Here is an 18,776-nt window from a genome sequence, read left to right as displayed (position 1 = left end):
GCCTTTGCTAGTATTTCATGCATCTTTTCCATGAAATTTTAGTCTTCCATGGAATTTGTTCCTGCAGCCATTCACAGGGGTGTCTGGCTTAATTGCTGTTCCCTGTGACACATCCCAAAACTCATTATGGAACACATTGGAGCAGCCAAGCAGGTTGTCCTCTGGGAAAGCCTCTGGATAACATCCTCCAAGGGCAGAGCAATGGCAGTGCAATCATCCCTGCTCACAGACAGGGGACAGTGAAACTAATGGCCATGACAGATGGCTCTGTCATGCCCAGCAGCAGGACACAGACCATGAGGGAGTTGTTTCATCCCACTCTTCTGCCAGGGGTTACTGCCCACCCTGCAAAACCCAGGACACCAGGGCAGGAGCAAAGCTGCCAGTTTGTCACTCAGTGCAGCTCAGGTGCTGCCAGGCTGGGTGAGAGGGCTGCTGGCTCCATAGTGGGGAAGGGCTGCATTCCTGGCAAAAAAGGCAGCACAGATGGCTCCAGATGGCAGCTCTGGATTGCTCCAGTGGGAATTGCCAGAGCCTTTCTGGAGACTTCCAGTGTAAAACCTTGCTGTGTTGCCAGGGGTGTTGTGCTGCATTGTGCAACCACTTGGCAACATCTGTAGTGTTAAATTAAGCTACAGCACTGGTGAGCAAGTTCAAACAGGAGCTGATGGTTGTGACAGCGCCAAATTGGTAACTGTTTGTAACTCTGTGTTGGTAACAGGCCTCCACATGAACATCACCACTCATGTACAGCTCAGGGGTCATTCCCAGGCAGAAATGTGGGATTTGGCTTAGGCAGGGTTTAAACCTCAGCACCTGACACATCCTCTGCTGCTATACCAGCCTTTGTGCTGGGTACTCAGCAGCTCTTTGGAAAAATATCATCTTTGGTAAGCTGCCACACAAATCCATGTATTATTTCAGATAGTCTGGAAAATTAAGAGAGAGATCTTGCCTCAGCACTCCAGAGGTCCACAGGAAACCAGGACCTGAGCAGTTACTACACAAATGTTCCAGGTTTTTCCAGGCATGTGAAGGACTTGTTTTACTGAGAAGTGTAGCTGTTGTCAATAATAATGCTTTCAAGTATTAAGAGTTAATTTCTTCTCATTTTACTTAACCTATCCTGGTTTTGCTTTGTTTCCAATATCTTTCCACAGGCAGCATCCAACTTTCAGTTGTCCCATTATCATCACTTTTATTTGATTGGGGCAGTCTTAAGCCATACCTTAAAATGAATTTATATCAAAATGCAGATCCAGAGCCTTAAATTTCCACTTGTAGCACTCAAATCAAAACTATTCTTACAGTGATCTGATCTGAAATGTTGTCAGGCTCTGCTCTTTGATTGGGTGATGATATTTACCCTGGTGTGACCTGCACACACTTTGATTTTTTATGTTGCCATATAGCATCTTTAAAAGGGATAAAATGAAACAGTAAAAAACATTTGCAGCATTAAATTTCCTGGGCCACTGCTTTTGGTCAGCTAGAAAATTTCCTATTTGTGATAGTGCTGGTTTTGTTTGTGAAGTGTGCTTTGCCAGGACTGAATTGTGCCTTAGAGAGGCAGAGCAAGCTCAAATACTGACCCTGAGGTTATGAGAGGAAAACAGGGATGGAAAAGCAAATTTCAGTTTTCAGATTTTCTAGCTTTGCTAGGTTTGACTCAGAACTGAAATTATAAACTGATGATGATGAGGATTATCATTCTTACAAGTATTTGATACAGAAAGTTTTGCTTCCATAGACAGGGAATTTTTATTTGCAGAAAACCAGTGGAAACTTCTTGGCCAGCCCCACTTTTGAGTTCTGTCCCTGCCTCTACCTTTGATTCACCCTGTGATGTGAGATTAGCCCCTTCCAGCTTGCAGGGGTCACAGCTGCCCCTCAGATAAAGCAGATACAAGAGTAGCACTTTGAAGATTAGATAATACAGTGTATGAAAGTTCTGGGATGCCAAACGCTAAGAACAAGCTTAGAAGCTTTAGCAGCTTTAAGATAAAGCCTTTGTAAAGTTTGCAGAAATCCCAGAGTTACGTGGTTCTGGGTCACTTTGCTGTGTGTGGGAGCAGTATCATGGCTCAGCATCCTCCCCCTCACATCTCCCTGTGCTGAATCAGGTCAGGGGGTTAAGGACAAACCTACGTGCAGCTCTTTGCTCTCTGTTCATGGGCATTTCAGTAACAATCTCCAGCTTACAGGTTTGCTGACCTGCCTGCCCCTTGTTTTTTCAGAAGCACACGATGCATAGGGAGATATTTTTAGCCCCGTGCAGCTGCAGTTGTGGAGAGCTGCAAAGGAGCTTCCCAGCTCAGGGATCAGCTCCTCGGTAGCCCTGGCATTAAATCGGATCAGCTCTAAACTCTGCTAATTGATGCTGACCCACCCAGGCACTCCCTGCCCTGAAGGACACAGGGAAACACTCCTGGGATCACAGGGTGCGCTGGGAGATGCTGCAACCAAGGGGAAAAAGGGGTCAGAGATATTCAGATTACAGCTTCTGTGAGGCACCGATCAGGCTAACAAAGGGTGATGGTGAACCGACCTGGAAAACAAAACAAACCCTCCCCTTTTGTCTGGTTCTGAGTCCTGCAAAAAAGCTTTGACCATTCTGCTCCCAGTAGACACCTACAATGACAGCAAATGCTGAAATGTTGTTTTCTCCCCTTCTCCCAGGATTAATTTTTGTTAATTTCTGACACAATTGCTGAAAAGCAACAAAGGGGTGATGTGAAAACGTGCAGTATGACTTTTTAATTAAGCTCCAACTGCCTGTTTATAATGTTATGAGGTTTACATTTGCCTAGAGAGAGGTATGGGTAGTGATAATCACATATCTAAACACTTCAGGCTTAAGTGAAATAAGGGCCACTCATCATTTGATTTTCATCAAAGACATAATTTTAGGCAATCTTGAACCTAATGGTCTCTGTGACTGTAATTCAGAGAAAACTTTGGCCCTTCAGTATCCAGAAGGGATTAGGAGGATGTAGAGACAGTTATTAGTATTACCTCCAGGAGCTTGAAGTTCTTTCCATTTCTTCATCTAATAATTTTATTTGCCTTTAAAGTAGTACAAAATGTGCATCTCAGGGCAAGATGAAAACATCCTGCTATGTGTTCAAGAAACAGAAAATTACAAAAAAAAAAAGAAAAAAGAAAATTATGGAGAAGAACTGCAGTGGAACATTAGAAAAATATTCCAAATGCAATTGTAAGAAAACAAATTTTCCAAAGTACCTAATATAGGTTTGGATGGTTGTAGCTTTTCTTTTCATCTTTGTCCCTTTAGGGAGCTTCTCTTCTCTTTATATGCAGCTGAAATAGCTCTTCTGAAAAAAACCAGGACTTGGGATTCTACATTTTCACTGTGGTTATGGCACTCACACTGTACTGCATCAGATCTCAGTTTTTATTCTGATACTGTATAGCACATAATGAGATATAGTTATATCACTTAATGCAGCAATTAAAATGTAAAAAAGGATGTGCCTGTTTTTCTCTCTCACCCTCCTTTCCTTTTAGCAAGTAAGTAGCCACTTTTATGTTTCAGTAGCTGGTTAAAATTTAATAGCTTCCATCCAAAGTCATCACAGTTCACAATACTTACGTGTTTCTACGCATTTCAAGGAAATCTGCATTTTATAGCCTCATTTGTGGTTGCATTCAGCAGTTTAATAGTAATCAGGAAATGAGTGAGAAGTCTTCCATGACTAAACAGCCTTCCACAGAAGGTGCTGCATTCTTCTCACGTCCCTCAGAGGTAAAGAAGAAAAGAATTGAAAAGTTCAAGTATTATATATCACCAGGAAGCCAGGTATATTCAAAATGCAAATATGTCCCAGAATGAAAAAGTGAGCTGCCTGCCAGTAGCTGGTAGATTCATTTCCCTCGTTTCCCTCTCAAAATTTGATTGTTTCTATCCAGCATTACTCTCCTGTTTTACTGATGAGTATAATGTCAGACAGTCTTTAGCAGATTAGTATCAGGTTGGCTGTCTGAATTTCAGATCACTATCACTGCTGCACCCTCAGAAGTGATAGCAGAATGTTGCTGTGCAAAGGATTAATCTGATGTATGTGGCACAAAATGAGCTTTGTCAAATGAGTTCCTTGCACAGCAAAGCCCAGCAGAAATGTCACAGCAGTGCTATTTCCCCATAATAAGGAATAATAGACATAGGGAGGAATTCTGAGCTCTCTTACAGCTTTTTAATAATTTAATAGGACTCCAAATTAATCATAGGATTTGACTGCATATCAGGCATGGTTTTCCTTAATCAATGAATGCAATTCTTCTGGATTTCTGATAATCTCTGCAGTCAGTCCCTCATTACCATGAGCCTGGTTATGTGATCATGGCCATTAGACACACAAATGTAGCCTCCACCTCACACAGAAGAATCCTGCTGAGGGTTCTGCCAGCACCTGAAGCAACAAAATGCTTTATTCCCTGAGAACTCAATCTTTTCTCCTGGTTAAGAGGCCTCTAATGCCAGGACCCTGTTTCCAGGTACAATCCCTCCTCTCATCAAGTCGGTGGTGCAGAGTGAGGAAGGGCTGGGCACCAACGAAGGGCTGAAGATGCTGGTGACCATCTCCTGCATCTTGGTGGGGGTCCTGCTGCTCTTTGTGATGCTGCTGATCGTCAGGAGGAGGAGGAGGGAGCAGAGGCTGAAGAGGCTGCGAGGTAAGGGGGTGTCTGTGGAACTTCTCAACATGAAAATAGGAGTGGGGCTGCACGTGACCAAAGGGTGCAATCCCCAGCTGGCATCATTTTCCTGCAGTACAGAACAGGTGTGTGTGTGTGTGTTTTCTGTAGAAATTCCTTCTTTTTCTTTTGGTCAGAAGTTTCTAAAAAAAATTATTAATATACACATTGTTATTATTTTGCATGGGGGAAAGGAAGATATTTCTCATTGGTTTGCTTTCCTTTTTTTTGTTGTTTGCTTGCTTCCCTCAATGAGCTTAAGTGGATTTTTTCTTTTGAAGGATGAAATCAAATGTTCTGAAGATGAGGGAATCTCAGTTTTCCATCAGATGCTAACCATTATTTCCAAATTATAAAATGAAAGTAGCCAGATTTTGGTAGGATAGCACACACAAGCAGATATTCTCAGATTTGTTACCACATTTTCCCCATGATTTTTTATAATAGAACTTACACAACACTTCATTGTTCACTGACTTTTCATTGTTTCTAATCTGTATTTTCCTCTAATCCTTATTCAAATTCAGTTGTTTGTTATTGAATAAGATTTAGATCTGTGAATTCATTCAGCTTTATCATTTTTCTAGCAAAAACCCCTGGCTGAGCCACAGCCAAGTTTTTGACCCTTGCAGTCTGACACTGCTGCCCTGTAGCTTTTGCACTGGCAAAAGGTATTTTGGGAAGGTATTTCCTGAAGGTATTCAGGAAAATCCTTTCAAATCCAAACCTGAATTAATAGTAAAGCAATTTATCATCTGCAACAAATAAGCTTAATCTCTTCCAGGAGCCACCAAATTGATTAGTTATTTTGTATTTGAACCAAAATGTGATCATGGTACCTATTAAAACCAAGGCCAACCCTATGTTTTCCTTCTGACCTTCCTACTTCTCTCTCCTTTGAGTCTAATTTTGTCCTTTCTAACAATATTTTGGAGTAAAAAAAAAGACAGAAGGCATGGGCAAATTCATATATAAAGAAGGACAACCAACCTTATGGTTCATACACAGCTCTGGAAATCAGGACATCTGGATGCTGTAGCTTGTATGATCACTTTTTCTTCAAAACCTTATAAGCCATTTACCTTCCCAATTTTGGGGTTTTTTTTTTCATTTAAAAAAAGTGTGGAAAAGAAAAAGGAAGTGTTATCTTATCTTCTTAGAAATGCTGTGGAATTCCATCCAGTAATGAGCAGGACATCTCAAGCCCTATGGCTCTAGAAAATGATGTTTCTGCACATTATTTTTTCATGGTTCATTTACAAGTATTCATAGAATCTTGAGTTACAGTCCCTTGAGGAAGGATGATGATCACTGACCAGGGTGGCTTTTGCATAAAATAAAATTTCTACGAATTATTTCAGAAATTAGGAATTTAGGAAAATATTGGAGCTTCACTTAAATGCAGGCAGTGGAAAAGATTTCATCGGTACTTTTGATAAAAGAAATCAGTATTTAAGTACCATTTCTGTAAAAGTTGTGTCTCACTTTGCTGAATTTGTCACACTACAGCTCGACATCCCATCTGGTCCTGTCTTCTCTACAGCACAGAAGTTCTTTTTTGTATCATTTTCAGTCTCCAAGGATATCCTTTCCACATGGTGGTAACCAAGTCATTTCTTAGTGCTTTAATTGGTAAATGAAACAGATGAATATATTTTAATTTTCCTCTCTCTAGTTTTCCCATCATTTACATCCTTAACATTTTATCCATTGAGATCATTTGCCAGTTCTCTGATTGCTCTGAAACAGGAAATATTCCCTGTTGTGCAGCCCTGGTTTGTGTTCTTGATGTGTGACTTTATGATCCAGATTATTTTCTTAGTGATCTGGCATTTTCCTGATATTTTAGCTACCAAATACTTGTATAATTTTCAAAATTTTATCAGATATTATTTTATTTACTTCAGACCACTGATAAATGTCACAGACACAAAGTACTGAATAATGATTCTCTGCTTCAAATTGGGGTCTGAATATGTTGAAATCCATTTTAAATAGCTACTGTGTTAATCATGCTACTTTCTGTTAAAATAGTTTGAGTTACTGAAACTTTGTTTTAGGGAAACGTAAATATGACCTTTTACTGTGATTCAATCATATCCCAGTGAGAGCTTTTTCCAATGTCATTAATTTTCAGCAAATTTTAATGTCATTTTTAAAAATCCACTTTGTTTGACATGGCTGCTTGACCACAAGTCTGTATTGATTGGCTTCAATTATCCTTTTAAATTCATTTCATTAAGCTTCACTCAATTCTTTTTTATTATTATTTTGTGCATTGCCAAGATCAGACGGATAGGACTTCAGGAATTCAGAATTTTTTTGCTCATTCTTTTTGAAGACTGATCCCATGTTTGGCATTTTCTGCTCTTCTGGAGCAGAAACTTTATGTTCTAAAAGCTTTCCTGACAATAAGTGTTGGTGTTCCAGAGAACTCCTTACTAAGTTCTCTAAAACAAATGTGTGCAAGTTTTTCTGATGTCCTAACTAAAAAAATAAATGGTTTACTTTAGTATTTTTTGTGATTAACTTTCATACAATTTTTGAAAGGGAAATGCCACATTATCACTTGCTTTGTGTTACCTGGTGGGGTTTCTTTGAGACACAATATTCTTTTTTCCTAAATCAGGATTTCCTCTAGTCTACATCAGAAAAATAATCTCCACAGTGGGACCCTCTGAAATAATTTGTGCAAATTGCAGATGTAACTCTTGCTTTGTGGCTGCAGATGTGGTTTTTTTGAACCTGTTTGACAAAGAGGAGAGGGAATTGCAGATTTATTTGCAGTGTGCTCTGCATGCAAACATTTGTATCCCTGCTTATGGACAATGGCTTTGAGTTCCCATTTCTGTTGAAGAACAGCAGCCTCTCCATTCTTGATCCTTTGACCACTTCTCTGGATGTAGGGACAATTAAACATTTTTCTTCCTCCTTTATAAAGAAAACAGATTTCTCAGCAAAGTCCTGTTTTTTTGCCCAGTTTAGTTGTTCCACCAGCCAGGTCACACAAAAAGGTCACTTGGCTGCTGGAGTTTCATGCAGCCATTCAGGAGTTCAGCAGATATTCTCAAAGGGAAGCCTGATGGTTTAATGCTCCTTCTGGCCATTAACCCAGCTCTGCTACTCCTGGAATGGTTTTCCCTTTGTTTTTGAATCCAATTCACCTTAACACAAGCAGAAAGGATCAGCACGGCGTGATAGTTCAGGAGTGGCAGGATGCAATTTAAAACTCCATCACTGTCCCTGATTTCCCAGGGGGCAAACCCAAGTGTGTTAAGAATTTTAAAGGTGGCTGTGCCAGCAAAGAAAAGTGATGGCTCTGGCTTTTTCACTGAAGTGATGCTTGGCTGGAGCAGAGATCATCCCCTTCCTCTGTCACCCCTTCCCAAGCCCTGCTTTCGCCATCTCGCAACTGGGAGGTGATGGGACACAGCCAGGGATGCTGGCTTGTTTTAGAAAGTATCATCAGTCAGCTGATCAAAAGGGAAAGCAGGAAAAGCAGATTAAAATCTCTGGAAAAATCTCTGAAAAATGCAGGAAAAGCAGCTTAAAATCTCTGGTCATTGGCTTGTGGCAATGACATTTCTCCTGGAGCTGATGTTTTGGACACATGATGTTGTTGTAGAGGGGTCCCAGCCCAGGGAGGAGCTGGAGCTGCTGCAGAGAGCCCAGAGGAGGCTCCAGGATGGGCAGAGGGATGGAGCAGCTCTGCTGGGAGGAAAGGCTGGCACAGCTGGGATTGTTCACCTGCACAGGAGAAGCTTTGGGCTGAGCTCAGGGTGGCCTTGCAGGGCCTGCAGGAGCCCCAGGAAAGCTGCAGAGAGACAATTTCCAGGGCATGCAGGGACAGCACACAGGGAATGGCTTCAAACTGAACATTTTTCAGGTTCAGATCAGATATTAGGAAGAAATTGTTCCCTGGGAAGGTGGGAAGAAGCTGAAATAGCATTCCCAGAGCAGCTGGGGCTGCCCCTGGATCCCTGGCAGTGTCCCAGGCCAGGTTGGACACTGGGGCTTGGAGCAGCCTGGGACAGTGAAGGTGTCCCTGCCATGGCAGGGGTGGGATGGTGGCATGAGATGATCTTTAAGGTGCCTTCCATCCAAACCCATTCCATGATTCTGTGATATTCACTTTTAGGCTTCTGGATTTTGGTTTGATGGATACAGAGGAGCCCTTTCTATTCCTGCCAGCTTTGTTTCTGTCCCATCCCACACCAACCTGTGTGCCCATTATTATCTCCAGCAGTTCTGCTCACCCTGCTTGGATAATTAACAAATTTAAAGTCAGCTGATTGAGGTTTTTCCTTTCAGTACTTCCTCATTCAGCTTTTGACACATTTCATGGTCTTGCTGATGCCTCATGTTATTTTTTACTGAAGGTGCACAGTCTCCTGTGCATCTCTTTAAACAAGAATCATCATGTGTTAACAAGCACTTCTGTGCCACGTACATGAATTGGTGGGAATTTTTCTCCAGGTGCAGCATGGAAATCATCTGTGGGCTGGGTAGCACCTGAAAACATCTGAGGGAGAGTGTTTGCCATTTAAACATGATAAAAATATGAAAAGCAAACTTTTTATTTAAAAAAAAGCAAAGTACATTGTAATAATTTTCAATTTTCTCCTTTCTGCATTTCTTGAGTTGTGAATTCCTTGCACAAATGCCCACAGACTTCACTTAAGGAGGCAGCAATTGCTTCAAAAAGCTGCTGGCTGAATGAAAACAGTATTTGCATATTAAACTACCCTGATTATGTATGCCAGAGGGAGAATGTGTGCACAGGGTCTTCATAGTCCTGGTGCTGCTGGAATAGCAAGAAGCATCATAAAATTTGCTAAAAATAACCTCATTACTTGCAACCAGGGTCATTATTATTGTTGTGTTGTGTTTGTTTGGCTATTTTGTATTCTTCTGAGGAAATTTGTCCCTTCCTGGGTTTTTGGAAGTCAGTAACAAAACTCCTTTAGGAGCAGCAGTGTTGGTCTTTTGGTTTATGACTGATGGCTAAAATATTGTCATCTATTAGGCACTGCCACTTCCAGGTGTTAATGGTAAAGAAAATCTCATTCCAAGTGAAAAATAGGAATTCTGAGTGCCCAAAATAAATGTTTGGTTTAGATGAGACACCCCACCATGAATCTTCCATGCCTTTTGCTGGAAAGGGATGGAGGAAGGTTAAAAATGAAGGAGTGGAGCAAACAGACCTAGAGGGGGCACAGAATTCCAGCTTCTCCAGTGGTAGGTAAGAAATAAAGCCTAAGAGAGGCAAGCTGGCACTGTGTCAGATAAATACAATTCAGAAAAGGGGATAAAAGGGGTTGTGCTGAGATTTTTTAATGAATAAAAAGAGCCCTCTGTCCATTCCTTTTAAAAATGAGTACAACACAAGCTATAGAGATGTGTTAAAATGTGGCTTGTTTCTGCCTGCATCCTTGGAATTTTAAAAGCAGGATATTTAATAGGATCACAAGCAAGGAAATTGTTGTAGGTGTTGCAGACCCAAGAGGTGATGGAGGAAGAAAAAAAGTGGGATGGAGAAAACAAAGATAAATTCAGTAAATGTTTTGGCAGGTGCTGATAGATTTACAAGAAGCAGATAAAAGAAGAAATGTAAACTTCCATATAAGAGTTGTTTGAAGACTTAGAACTTGGAATTGCTTTCTTCTCAGATTTGCTTCACTTGGTTGCACAAAAGGCTGCTTTGTTGCTGTGTGATAAACTTAAGGACTTGGGAATCAGCATTTTGAGTGAGTTTGTTTAGCAGCAGACTGCAGGAGAACAAAGCAGAGCTGCCTGTTTTTGCTGGATGACACCACAGAAATTCATGTATTATGTTGATAAAGTTTTACAGAAGCCTACCTGAAAAACCAAACTTCAGCTGTGCCTTTTGAACTGATAAGTATTGAAATAATTATAGCCCCAAAGGATTTGCTGCTAATAATAGCAGCAATGACAAGAACAGGAGGAATATTTTTCCTTCAGCAGTGTCTTATTTTGCAGGGCTGATCCATGTGGGAATGAACCATCCTCTGTTTCATGTGTAGCCATACTCTGAACACCCAGCAGTATTTTGAATTATTGCTAGTGGGAAAATATTCATATTTGAGTGCAACCATGCAAGTTTGTGCCAGGAGAAGTTCAGGGTGGACACCAGGAGGAATTTCATCATGGAAAGGGAGCTCAGGCCTTGGCAGGGGCTGCCCAGGGAGCTTTGCAGTGCCCAGCCCTGCAGGTGTCCCCTGCAGGTGGCACTGAGTGCTCTGGGCTGGGGACAAGGTGCCCATGGGGCACAGCTGGGACTCTTGGAGGTCTTTTCCAGCCTCAGGGATTCTGGGATTCTAATTTGACTCCTTGGAGCCCTCCCTTGCTCACATCTGGTTTGGAAATGGCAGGTTGACAGCTGCTCATCTTTCAGGTTTTGTGTGTTTGAAATGGCTTTCGAGGTATTAAAAAGTCCTTTTTTCTTGCTCTGTGATCGAAGAAGAAGTCAAGATTTTTCGGTTCTGCTTTTTAAGGTTGTTTATTTTTCTTTATCTGTTATATTCATTTTCTGACTTGTTGAGGTTTGTTTGGCAGGTTGGTTTGTGGCACACTGTTCACTTTTGGAGTGGTGTTAGTTTCTATATTAAGAATTAGGTGTATTTCATTTGTAATAATTTTCTAATACCTATTACCTATGTTAGACAGTCTGTCTTTACTTTAAACTAATCTAAAAGTGTCACCATCACAGCAGAAGATGGAGGACAAGAAGAAGAAGAAGGACAGGACACACTTAGATTCTTTTATCTTGCTTCTTGAACCTCCATTCTAAATCCCCAAAATTTTACTTTTTTACTCTGTGACAAATTAACTGTTATTCTATTCAAACTTTTGTGCTTCGTAAATTTTCACACAAAGCTGGAAATTTTCCCATGGGCTAAAATCAAAGGCATGGGTGTCTGACTTTGTGCCAAGGTCTTTGAGCCCCTTGCCAAGGTCTTGAGCTCTTTTCTTGCCTTTTCTTCTTCCCTCACCTGTTCATTTGCTACCCATAGCACAGAAGAACTGAGTGCTTTGTTATTTGTTAAATTGTTCCTATTTCTAATACGTTTTTGTAGCTTTTTTTCTAGTTAAGCCAATGGTAACTTGTATTTCTCTTACCACCTTTGATGCTACTGAGGAGCTAAACAGGACTGCTAGGAGCAGAAATGCAATTTCAGCAAAAGTAGGGACTTTGAGACACACTTTTATTCTTGCCATTGATCTAGAAACAACTGTGGTGTTACACATGGCTGATTCAAATCACTTGTTAATAATGCATCTCTCAAACAGATTTTGATTTGTGATGACATTTCTTCTATTTTCCTCTAGATGCAAAGAGTTTGGCCGAAATGCTTATGAGGTAAGAACAAATTGAATTGTATTATATTTTTTTTAACTGAAAAATGCCTGTTAATTATAGTATCATATTTCAGAATTGTTAGAGGGACAAATGAAGAAGTAAACTTTTTATTCCTAAACCCTTTTTCAAAACACACCATTTGCCTGTCTGTTAGAACTGTGATGCACTAGTGGTCAGACATGAGAGAAAGAAGACACTTTGTGGATAGTGTGAGGAGCTACAAAGATAAAAAAGCTGATATCTCATGTTAGATTAAATCATAGAAGCTATGTAGGTCCATTTGGACATTTTTCCCACTCTGAAAAACATTTTCATAATATGTGTCAAAGTAATTGCTCTTCAGAGATCATCTGATTAAAGGCAATAAATTTCTGGCTGTGACTATCTCTAAACTTTGCAGCTCTGTTTGTGTAATTCACTGTTGTTAGCTGCTTATACCCAAAGGTATAAAAGAGCAGGTAAATCCATTTATTATTTTTCACTTCTGTTCCATCAGCTCAGCATTCAGAAATCTAATTCAGTTGTTGAATTGCATCATAATGACTATTCTGGCACCACAATTCTTTCAAAGATGGAAATTTCATAACTTCAATGTTTATTGTTTTGTCTAGGGAAAATATTGAACTTTCGAACCGCTGCATATATTTGAAACTGGGATTGCCAAGGGATTATTTTTGAGTTCAAATGAATTTGGGGTTGCTAGAAAATATTTTTTATATTCCAGCAACAAATTTGAGAATGTCATAGATATTTCACCACACGAACCACACTCCAAACTTCCTCACCCGTGATAAATTTCACTTCTATTGTAAGAATAAACTCAGCAAAGACACGGTGACAGATGGGTTTGGTGTAAATTCAGCTCTATGCCATCATATCTGAATAAACCCAGTGATGTTAACAGGACTGGTCATGCAGTCCAGGTCATCCCCTCCCTGGCTGCCTGTGGCAGCAAATTGTGGGGTTCAGCAGCTTCAGGAGCATTTGCCCTGGTGGTTTCTGGTGCCACAGAAGACAGCACAGATCAGCACACACAGCAAATCTGCTCCCTTGATGCCTTGTGAAAGCTGCCCTAGAGCAGAGGCTGGGCAGAGTTACAGAATAAAGCAGGGATTTATTCAAAGCATCTCCTCCATGGATGCACCTTGGGCAGCACCAGAGCCCAGCCAGGGCTGCACCCAAGGTGAACCAAAATGGCCCCAAAATGCACGGCCGGGCACGGGCTCTGTCCCTGGGATCAGTTCTGCTCCATTTGCATCTTGCAGTTCATTGTCCCATCCCAGCTTTAGCCCCTGCAGTCCCACCCTGCTTGTTTTTCTCTCTCCAGCCCACGGGGTTTGTGCTCCTGGGCTGAGATTTGGATCATTTGTCCTTGGTGCCCAGCTGGAGCAGGAATTGTTTTGTCTCCCTGCTCTGTGCACAGAGCTCACCATCCCAGAATGTGAAGCTCAGACCCACACACTAAAGCAGCACAGAATCTGAAACATAGAAAAGCAAAAACCTGAGGCACCACCCTGAAGAAACCCAGCAGGGAGCAGCTGAAACCCCTGCATGGAGACTTTCAGTCCCTGTGGCAGCTGCTCAGAGCCTCTCTGCAAAGCTGGAGCGCTCTGCCCCAGCCCTGGCTGGCTTCACAATCCTTGCTGCCACTTCTGCAAGGCCATTGCAGAGCCTCACTCCTCTGACACTTAGAAAACATCACCAAATGTCCCTCAGAAGGGCCCAGGTTTTACCCACTTTTTCCTTTGCTGATGGTTACCAAATTAAGGAATTTTTGTCCTCCCTGCCTGATGTACTCAGGGAGCAGCCAGGTCCCCTCTCAGTCCTTGGTTCAGAGCTGTTTCTCCAGGTTACTCACCTGCCACCATTTCATTTGGATTTCCTTTCACCAGCATTGAAACATGGTCATCAAACCAGTTCCTCTCATCTCATTTATCAACAAATAATCTTTAAGCATATTTTATATTTCTTTTCTAAAAGTTTTAACAAAGTCAAATATCTATTAAATCATAACTTCAGAGGAAATAGGGGATATAGGCTTATATTTACAGACATGCCAGAACTGGGAACTTTCATTTGTGACAAATCAGTGAAATACATTCAACCAAAACCTGAGCTACCCAAAAACAACAGATGTTCCTGATGATGTAGCATGTGAATAATCAAAGGATAATAAGCCCTCTCCAAAACAACAGTCACATATGATAAAGCCCCTTTTTATCTTTATATTTTATATATTTTATATATTTTATATAATTTATATAATTTATATATTTATATATATGTTTATATATATTATATATTATATATTTATATATAAAATATATTTTATTTATCTCTCTTTATCTTTTATATTTTATCTTTATGATTTCACCAAAATCTGCTATGATAAAACTATCAAGAAAGGGGGCATTTGAGGAGAGGGCAGACAAGATGATTCCCTGCTTGGCAGGAAGGTGTGAGGCCTGGAGAGAGCTCTGTGTATCTTTCCCTTTGAGGAGATTTTCATGAGTGTGTGTAAAGAGGATTAAAAATGGAGCTTTAGTCTTTGCTTTGAGAGTCCCTGGCTTTGGCTGTGTAAGTCAAATGTCTGTGGAGCAGGATAAGTCAGCAGTTTAATGGGAATTGCATAACTCATTGTTGGTACCTTACACTCACAAATAAAAACCCCTGCTGTTGAATAAGCACAGCTTCTCAATGTTGCTTTTGGGTGAAAGCATCAGTCCAGTCTCTTTGTAACAGTTCACTGTGAATCTGTTTAGCCTTTCACTGAATTTTCAAATTTTGAGCACAAGGTGAAGAATCTTTTTATCCCCAAATATTCTGATTTAGTTTCCCATATGTTTTTACAACAAACTGTGGACTCTTTCAAAATGCCCTGTACAATGCACTTGCTCTGGAAAAGGCATTTTTATCCACAGACTCAACAAAAAAGCTGCACTCAGACCAAATACCTGCCCAAATACCTTGTTTTAAATAGTGACAAAAGCAGGAACTTGAGCAGAGTAAAAGAATACAGCAAATTAATGAGCATACTGAGGGGTTCCTCAGAATGAAGAAATCTTTGAGGAGATCTCATTGAGGCATTTTCATTTCCTGGAAGGAGCTTGGAAAAAGGAGAGGGACTTTTAATATGGGCAGACAGTGACAGGAAAAGGGGCAAGTGTGGTGGTGTTCCCAGGGGTCCCAGGACGAGGGAAGAGATGAGAATATTGACTCCATGTTTCAGAAGGCTGATTTATTATTTTATGATATATATTATATTAAAAGAAAATGATAGATTAAAACTGTACTAAAGGAATAAAAGAAAAGGTTTCATCAGAAGGCTTGAAAGGAAAGGAATGGAATGATAATAAAATCTTGTGACTGACCAGAGAGTCCAAGACAGCTGGACTTTGATTGGACATTAATTAAAAACAACCCCATGAGACCAATCAAAGATCCATCTGTTGCATTCCACAGCAGCAGATAATCATTGTTTGCATTTTGTTTCTGAGGCCTCTCAGCTTCTCACAAAAAAAAAAGATCCTGGCAAAGGATTTTTCATAAAATATGTCTGTGACAGGCAAGGGTTTTAAACTGAAAGAGGGCAGGTTTAATTAAATATTATGAAGAAATTCTTTACTCAGAGGGCAGTGAGGCACTGGAGGATGTTGTGCAGAGAAGTTGTGGATCCTTCATGCCTGGAAGTGTCCAAGGCCAGGCTGGACAGGGCTTGGAACACCCTGGGATAGTTGGAGGTGTCCCTGCCCATGGCATGGGGCTGCAATGAAATGATCTTTAAGGTCTTTAGGTCTTTTCCAACCCAAGCCATGATTCTGTGACCCAGTCTCCTGACAGGCTCCCAGTGCCTAATGATTTGGAGCTCAGAGATTCTTTGAACCAGAGGGAATTAATTCTGTTATACACAGATCCTTACAAGGTCTGATAAGTAAAAAAAAAAAAAAAAAACAAACTAAAAAAAACACATGCTTATGTTTGGGGATTTTATAATTTTATGTCTGTAAATATAAAAAAAAAATAAAGATAGATACATTTTATCTCTTTAAAGAATGAATCATTGGACTCCTCATCCACCAGACCATTAAAATATTTTTGCCTGAATTTAGTTTAGGAAGCTTCAAAAGTGGAACCTTCTTTGCCCTGTTTCCAAGCCCTAGAGGCTCTTCATTGCTGTTGGCACTTTAGGATTTTATAACTTGAAAGCTGAGCTGTTGTGGTCTGCAAAAAAAAAAGAAAAAAGAATTCAAAATTCCCTGAGCCAGAATGAGACAGCATCCTAATCAGCAACAACCCCCCTGCTTCTGCCAAGTGCCTGTGCTGTGTTTGGACACCCCATGTCACTGCTGCATGCAGGGGAATTAATTAGCTCAGCAAGGAGGAGGAGAGACAGCCCACAAAGCGAGGAATAACTCTCAAGAATAGCAGGGAATATTCCTGAATAGAGAGAGGCCTGGGTTCCAGTTCTGGCTTGAAAAACCTGCCACATATTTTGCATGGAGCTGTCCCTGGAGCCACGGTTGGGATTGGGAATTCTCTCTTGTCAGATGAGCAGTGAAACTGCGAATCTGGGGGAGAACTCTGCTCCTGCTCCCTGTGGTCCAAACAATGCTTCCTGTGTTGGTTGGGTGCTTTAATAATGGAAATACAGAGCATCCATCCTGCTGAAGAGCTCTGGCATTCTGGGGTCTGCATTCTCTGAGCAGGAGTCTGGTCCCATCCCTTGGTCTCCTGCATCCCCAGTGGGTGCAGAGGGGTGCAGGGATGCATTTCCCAGACTCAGTTATGGACTGCACAGATGTATCTGACTCTGTGTATCCTGGAACTATTGGATTATTGAAATTGGACATTAAAAAAAATCCATTTCCTTCTTTAAACTGAAAGAGGGCAGGTTTAGAATAAATATTAGGAGAAAATCCTTTACTCAGAGGGCAGTGAGGCACTGGAACAGGTGCTCTACATTTGTTCTAGAGCTTTGGGCAAGCCCAGAGCAGTCCAACTTCCCAAGGACCTGCATCCAAGCATATTTGGCATGCAGATAAAATATTACTGTCTGATTCTCATAACATTTTAGCAACTTGAGTAGCATCCACTCTCTGCAGAGACTTAGAGAATACCAGTGTGGAATTTACCTGCATTTGACAGGTAAATAAAATAAATACTTTGACATGTCTTTGAAAATTTATATTTTTAGTAACACAAATTTACTAATTGTGTGATGACCATTCTCCCCTGATTATATATGGAGAAAAGTCTGGAAGCCCTTGGGAGGCTCTCCTGATATTTTGCTCCCATGATGATTGAATGAGGCACCAGTTGTGGCCTGTTTGAATGCATTTCAAATATCCATGTGTATGTGATGTGAGTAGCACCATCCAATCACCCAGGAGAAGAGAGACATTAAATTTGGGATGTATAGATGGTGTTAATGGTGTTGGGGACCACAACAGCAGGGAAACCAGGAGGTGAAAATCAGAGTGGTGCTCCCAGGTGCCTCGTGGATCTCACCCCTGGATTTGGAGCAGGACCACTGACCACATGGCTAGAAAATTCCTCCAAAAAGAGTCTCCAGGAGGATGTCCAAACCTGAGGTAATCAGGGCTTGCTGACATGGAGACACAGCAGGAAGTTAACACGAATTTCCTGGAGATGTGGGCTCATCACATGTGGATTCATCTCCCGTGCTCACAGGAGAGCTGAGCTTATCCCTTTAACAGTCCTCTGCTGCTTCCATTAACAGCAATAATTCACTGCCAAAGCAGAGTTAAACTGAGTGATCTGCAGCTATTTTACACTAGAAAATGAGAAAATGAGCCTCCACTTGGATCTCACAGCTCTTTGAAGCCTGAGCACCTGGATCACGCTGCTGGCTGATTTGTCTCAACTCTCCACAGCCTCCCTGCATGAAGTATTTGCAAATATTTCATTTCATCCAGAGATTAATTACATCTAAAAGGGCAAAATGTTCCTGTTTAATGCAATATGAAGGTTTTTTTGGTGCAAGCTCTGTGCTATAAATGACTGTGGCACTTGGTTCTACCATCCATTTTCATTTGCTTTTGGTAGACAGCACATTTAAGAAGTCATTTTCTGGTACACAAACTTCAAAATGAAATTGTTTCAATTTGCATGATGATAAAATAATTGGTTTATGTTCTTTTTTAGATTATTGCATCAATCAATTAGACATAATCCACAAATGTAAACAAGGTTTGCAATTTTTGTCTTGGAACATCAATGGGACTAAAGCCTTTATTTATTTTATGCAATCTATTAATAGTATGCCTAGTTGTTAATTTGCTTTTTCATTTATCAGTGGAATTGACATTTGAAACTTAGCTAATTAAAAATAATGAAAAGATAAAAAAACAATTAGAAATTACTCAAGACATCATTTTCCTACCAACCTGTTGTTGATCAGCTGCATATTGCTTTACTCAGATTCATGAGGAGTGAAAGAAAAGATCCATCTTCCAAAGTGTTTTTATTAATTTCATTATGACAGCCCTTGAAGAAAACTGTGTGAAATTCTCAGGTTCCTGCTGGTGGAGGACAGAGCACATCCCTCCACACTGTGCATTCATCTAATGCCTTGCCATGTGCAATAAATTAATACACTTGTTCTGAAGAGGGCAAAATCAAACGTGTGAGTGGTTTCTGCTGATTATGGTCACATTGGTGT

General features: G+C 40.7%; 1 protein-coding gene across 1 annotated transcript in view; it reads left to right on the top strand.

Moving 5' to 3' along the window:
• DSCAM (DS cell adhesion molecule) overlaps positions 1–18,776 on the top strand; it is a 479,690-nt gene that overhangs the window by 418,582 nt on the left and 42,332 nt on the right. Inside the window, exons 27-28 of the mRNA XM_071430161.1 lie at positions 4,516–4,692; positions 12,064–12,094. Of these exons, the coding sequence (XP_071286262.1) occupies positions 4,516–4,692; positions 12,064–12,094 (208 nt within the window). The remainder of the gene's footprint in view (positions 1–4,515; positions 4,693–12,063; positions 12,095–18,776) is intronic.

The sequence above is a fragment of the Agelaius tricolor genome, unplaced genomic scaffold (genome assembly GCF_023055355.1).
Source record: "Agelaius tricolor isolate 1412-34295 unplaced genomic scaffold, bAgeTri1.0.p SCAF_7, whole genome shotgun sequence".
Classification (NCBI taxonomy): domain Eukaryota; kingdom Metazoa; phylum Chordata; class Aves; order Passeriformes; family Icteridae; genus Agelaius; species Agelaius tricolor.
The sequence above is the reverse complement of the archived record's forward strand: the minus strand, read 5'-3'. Positions and strand labels throughout refer to the sequence as shown.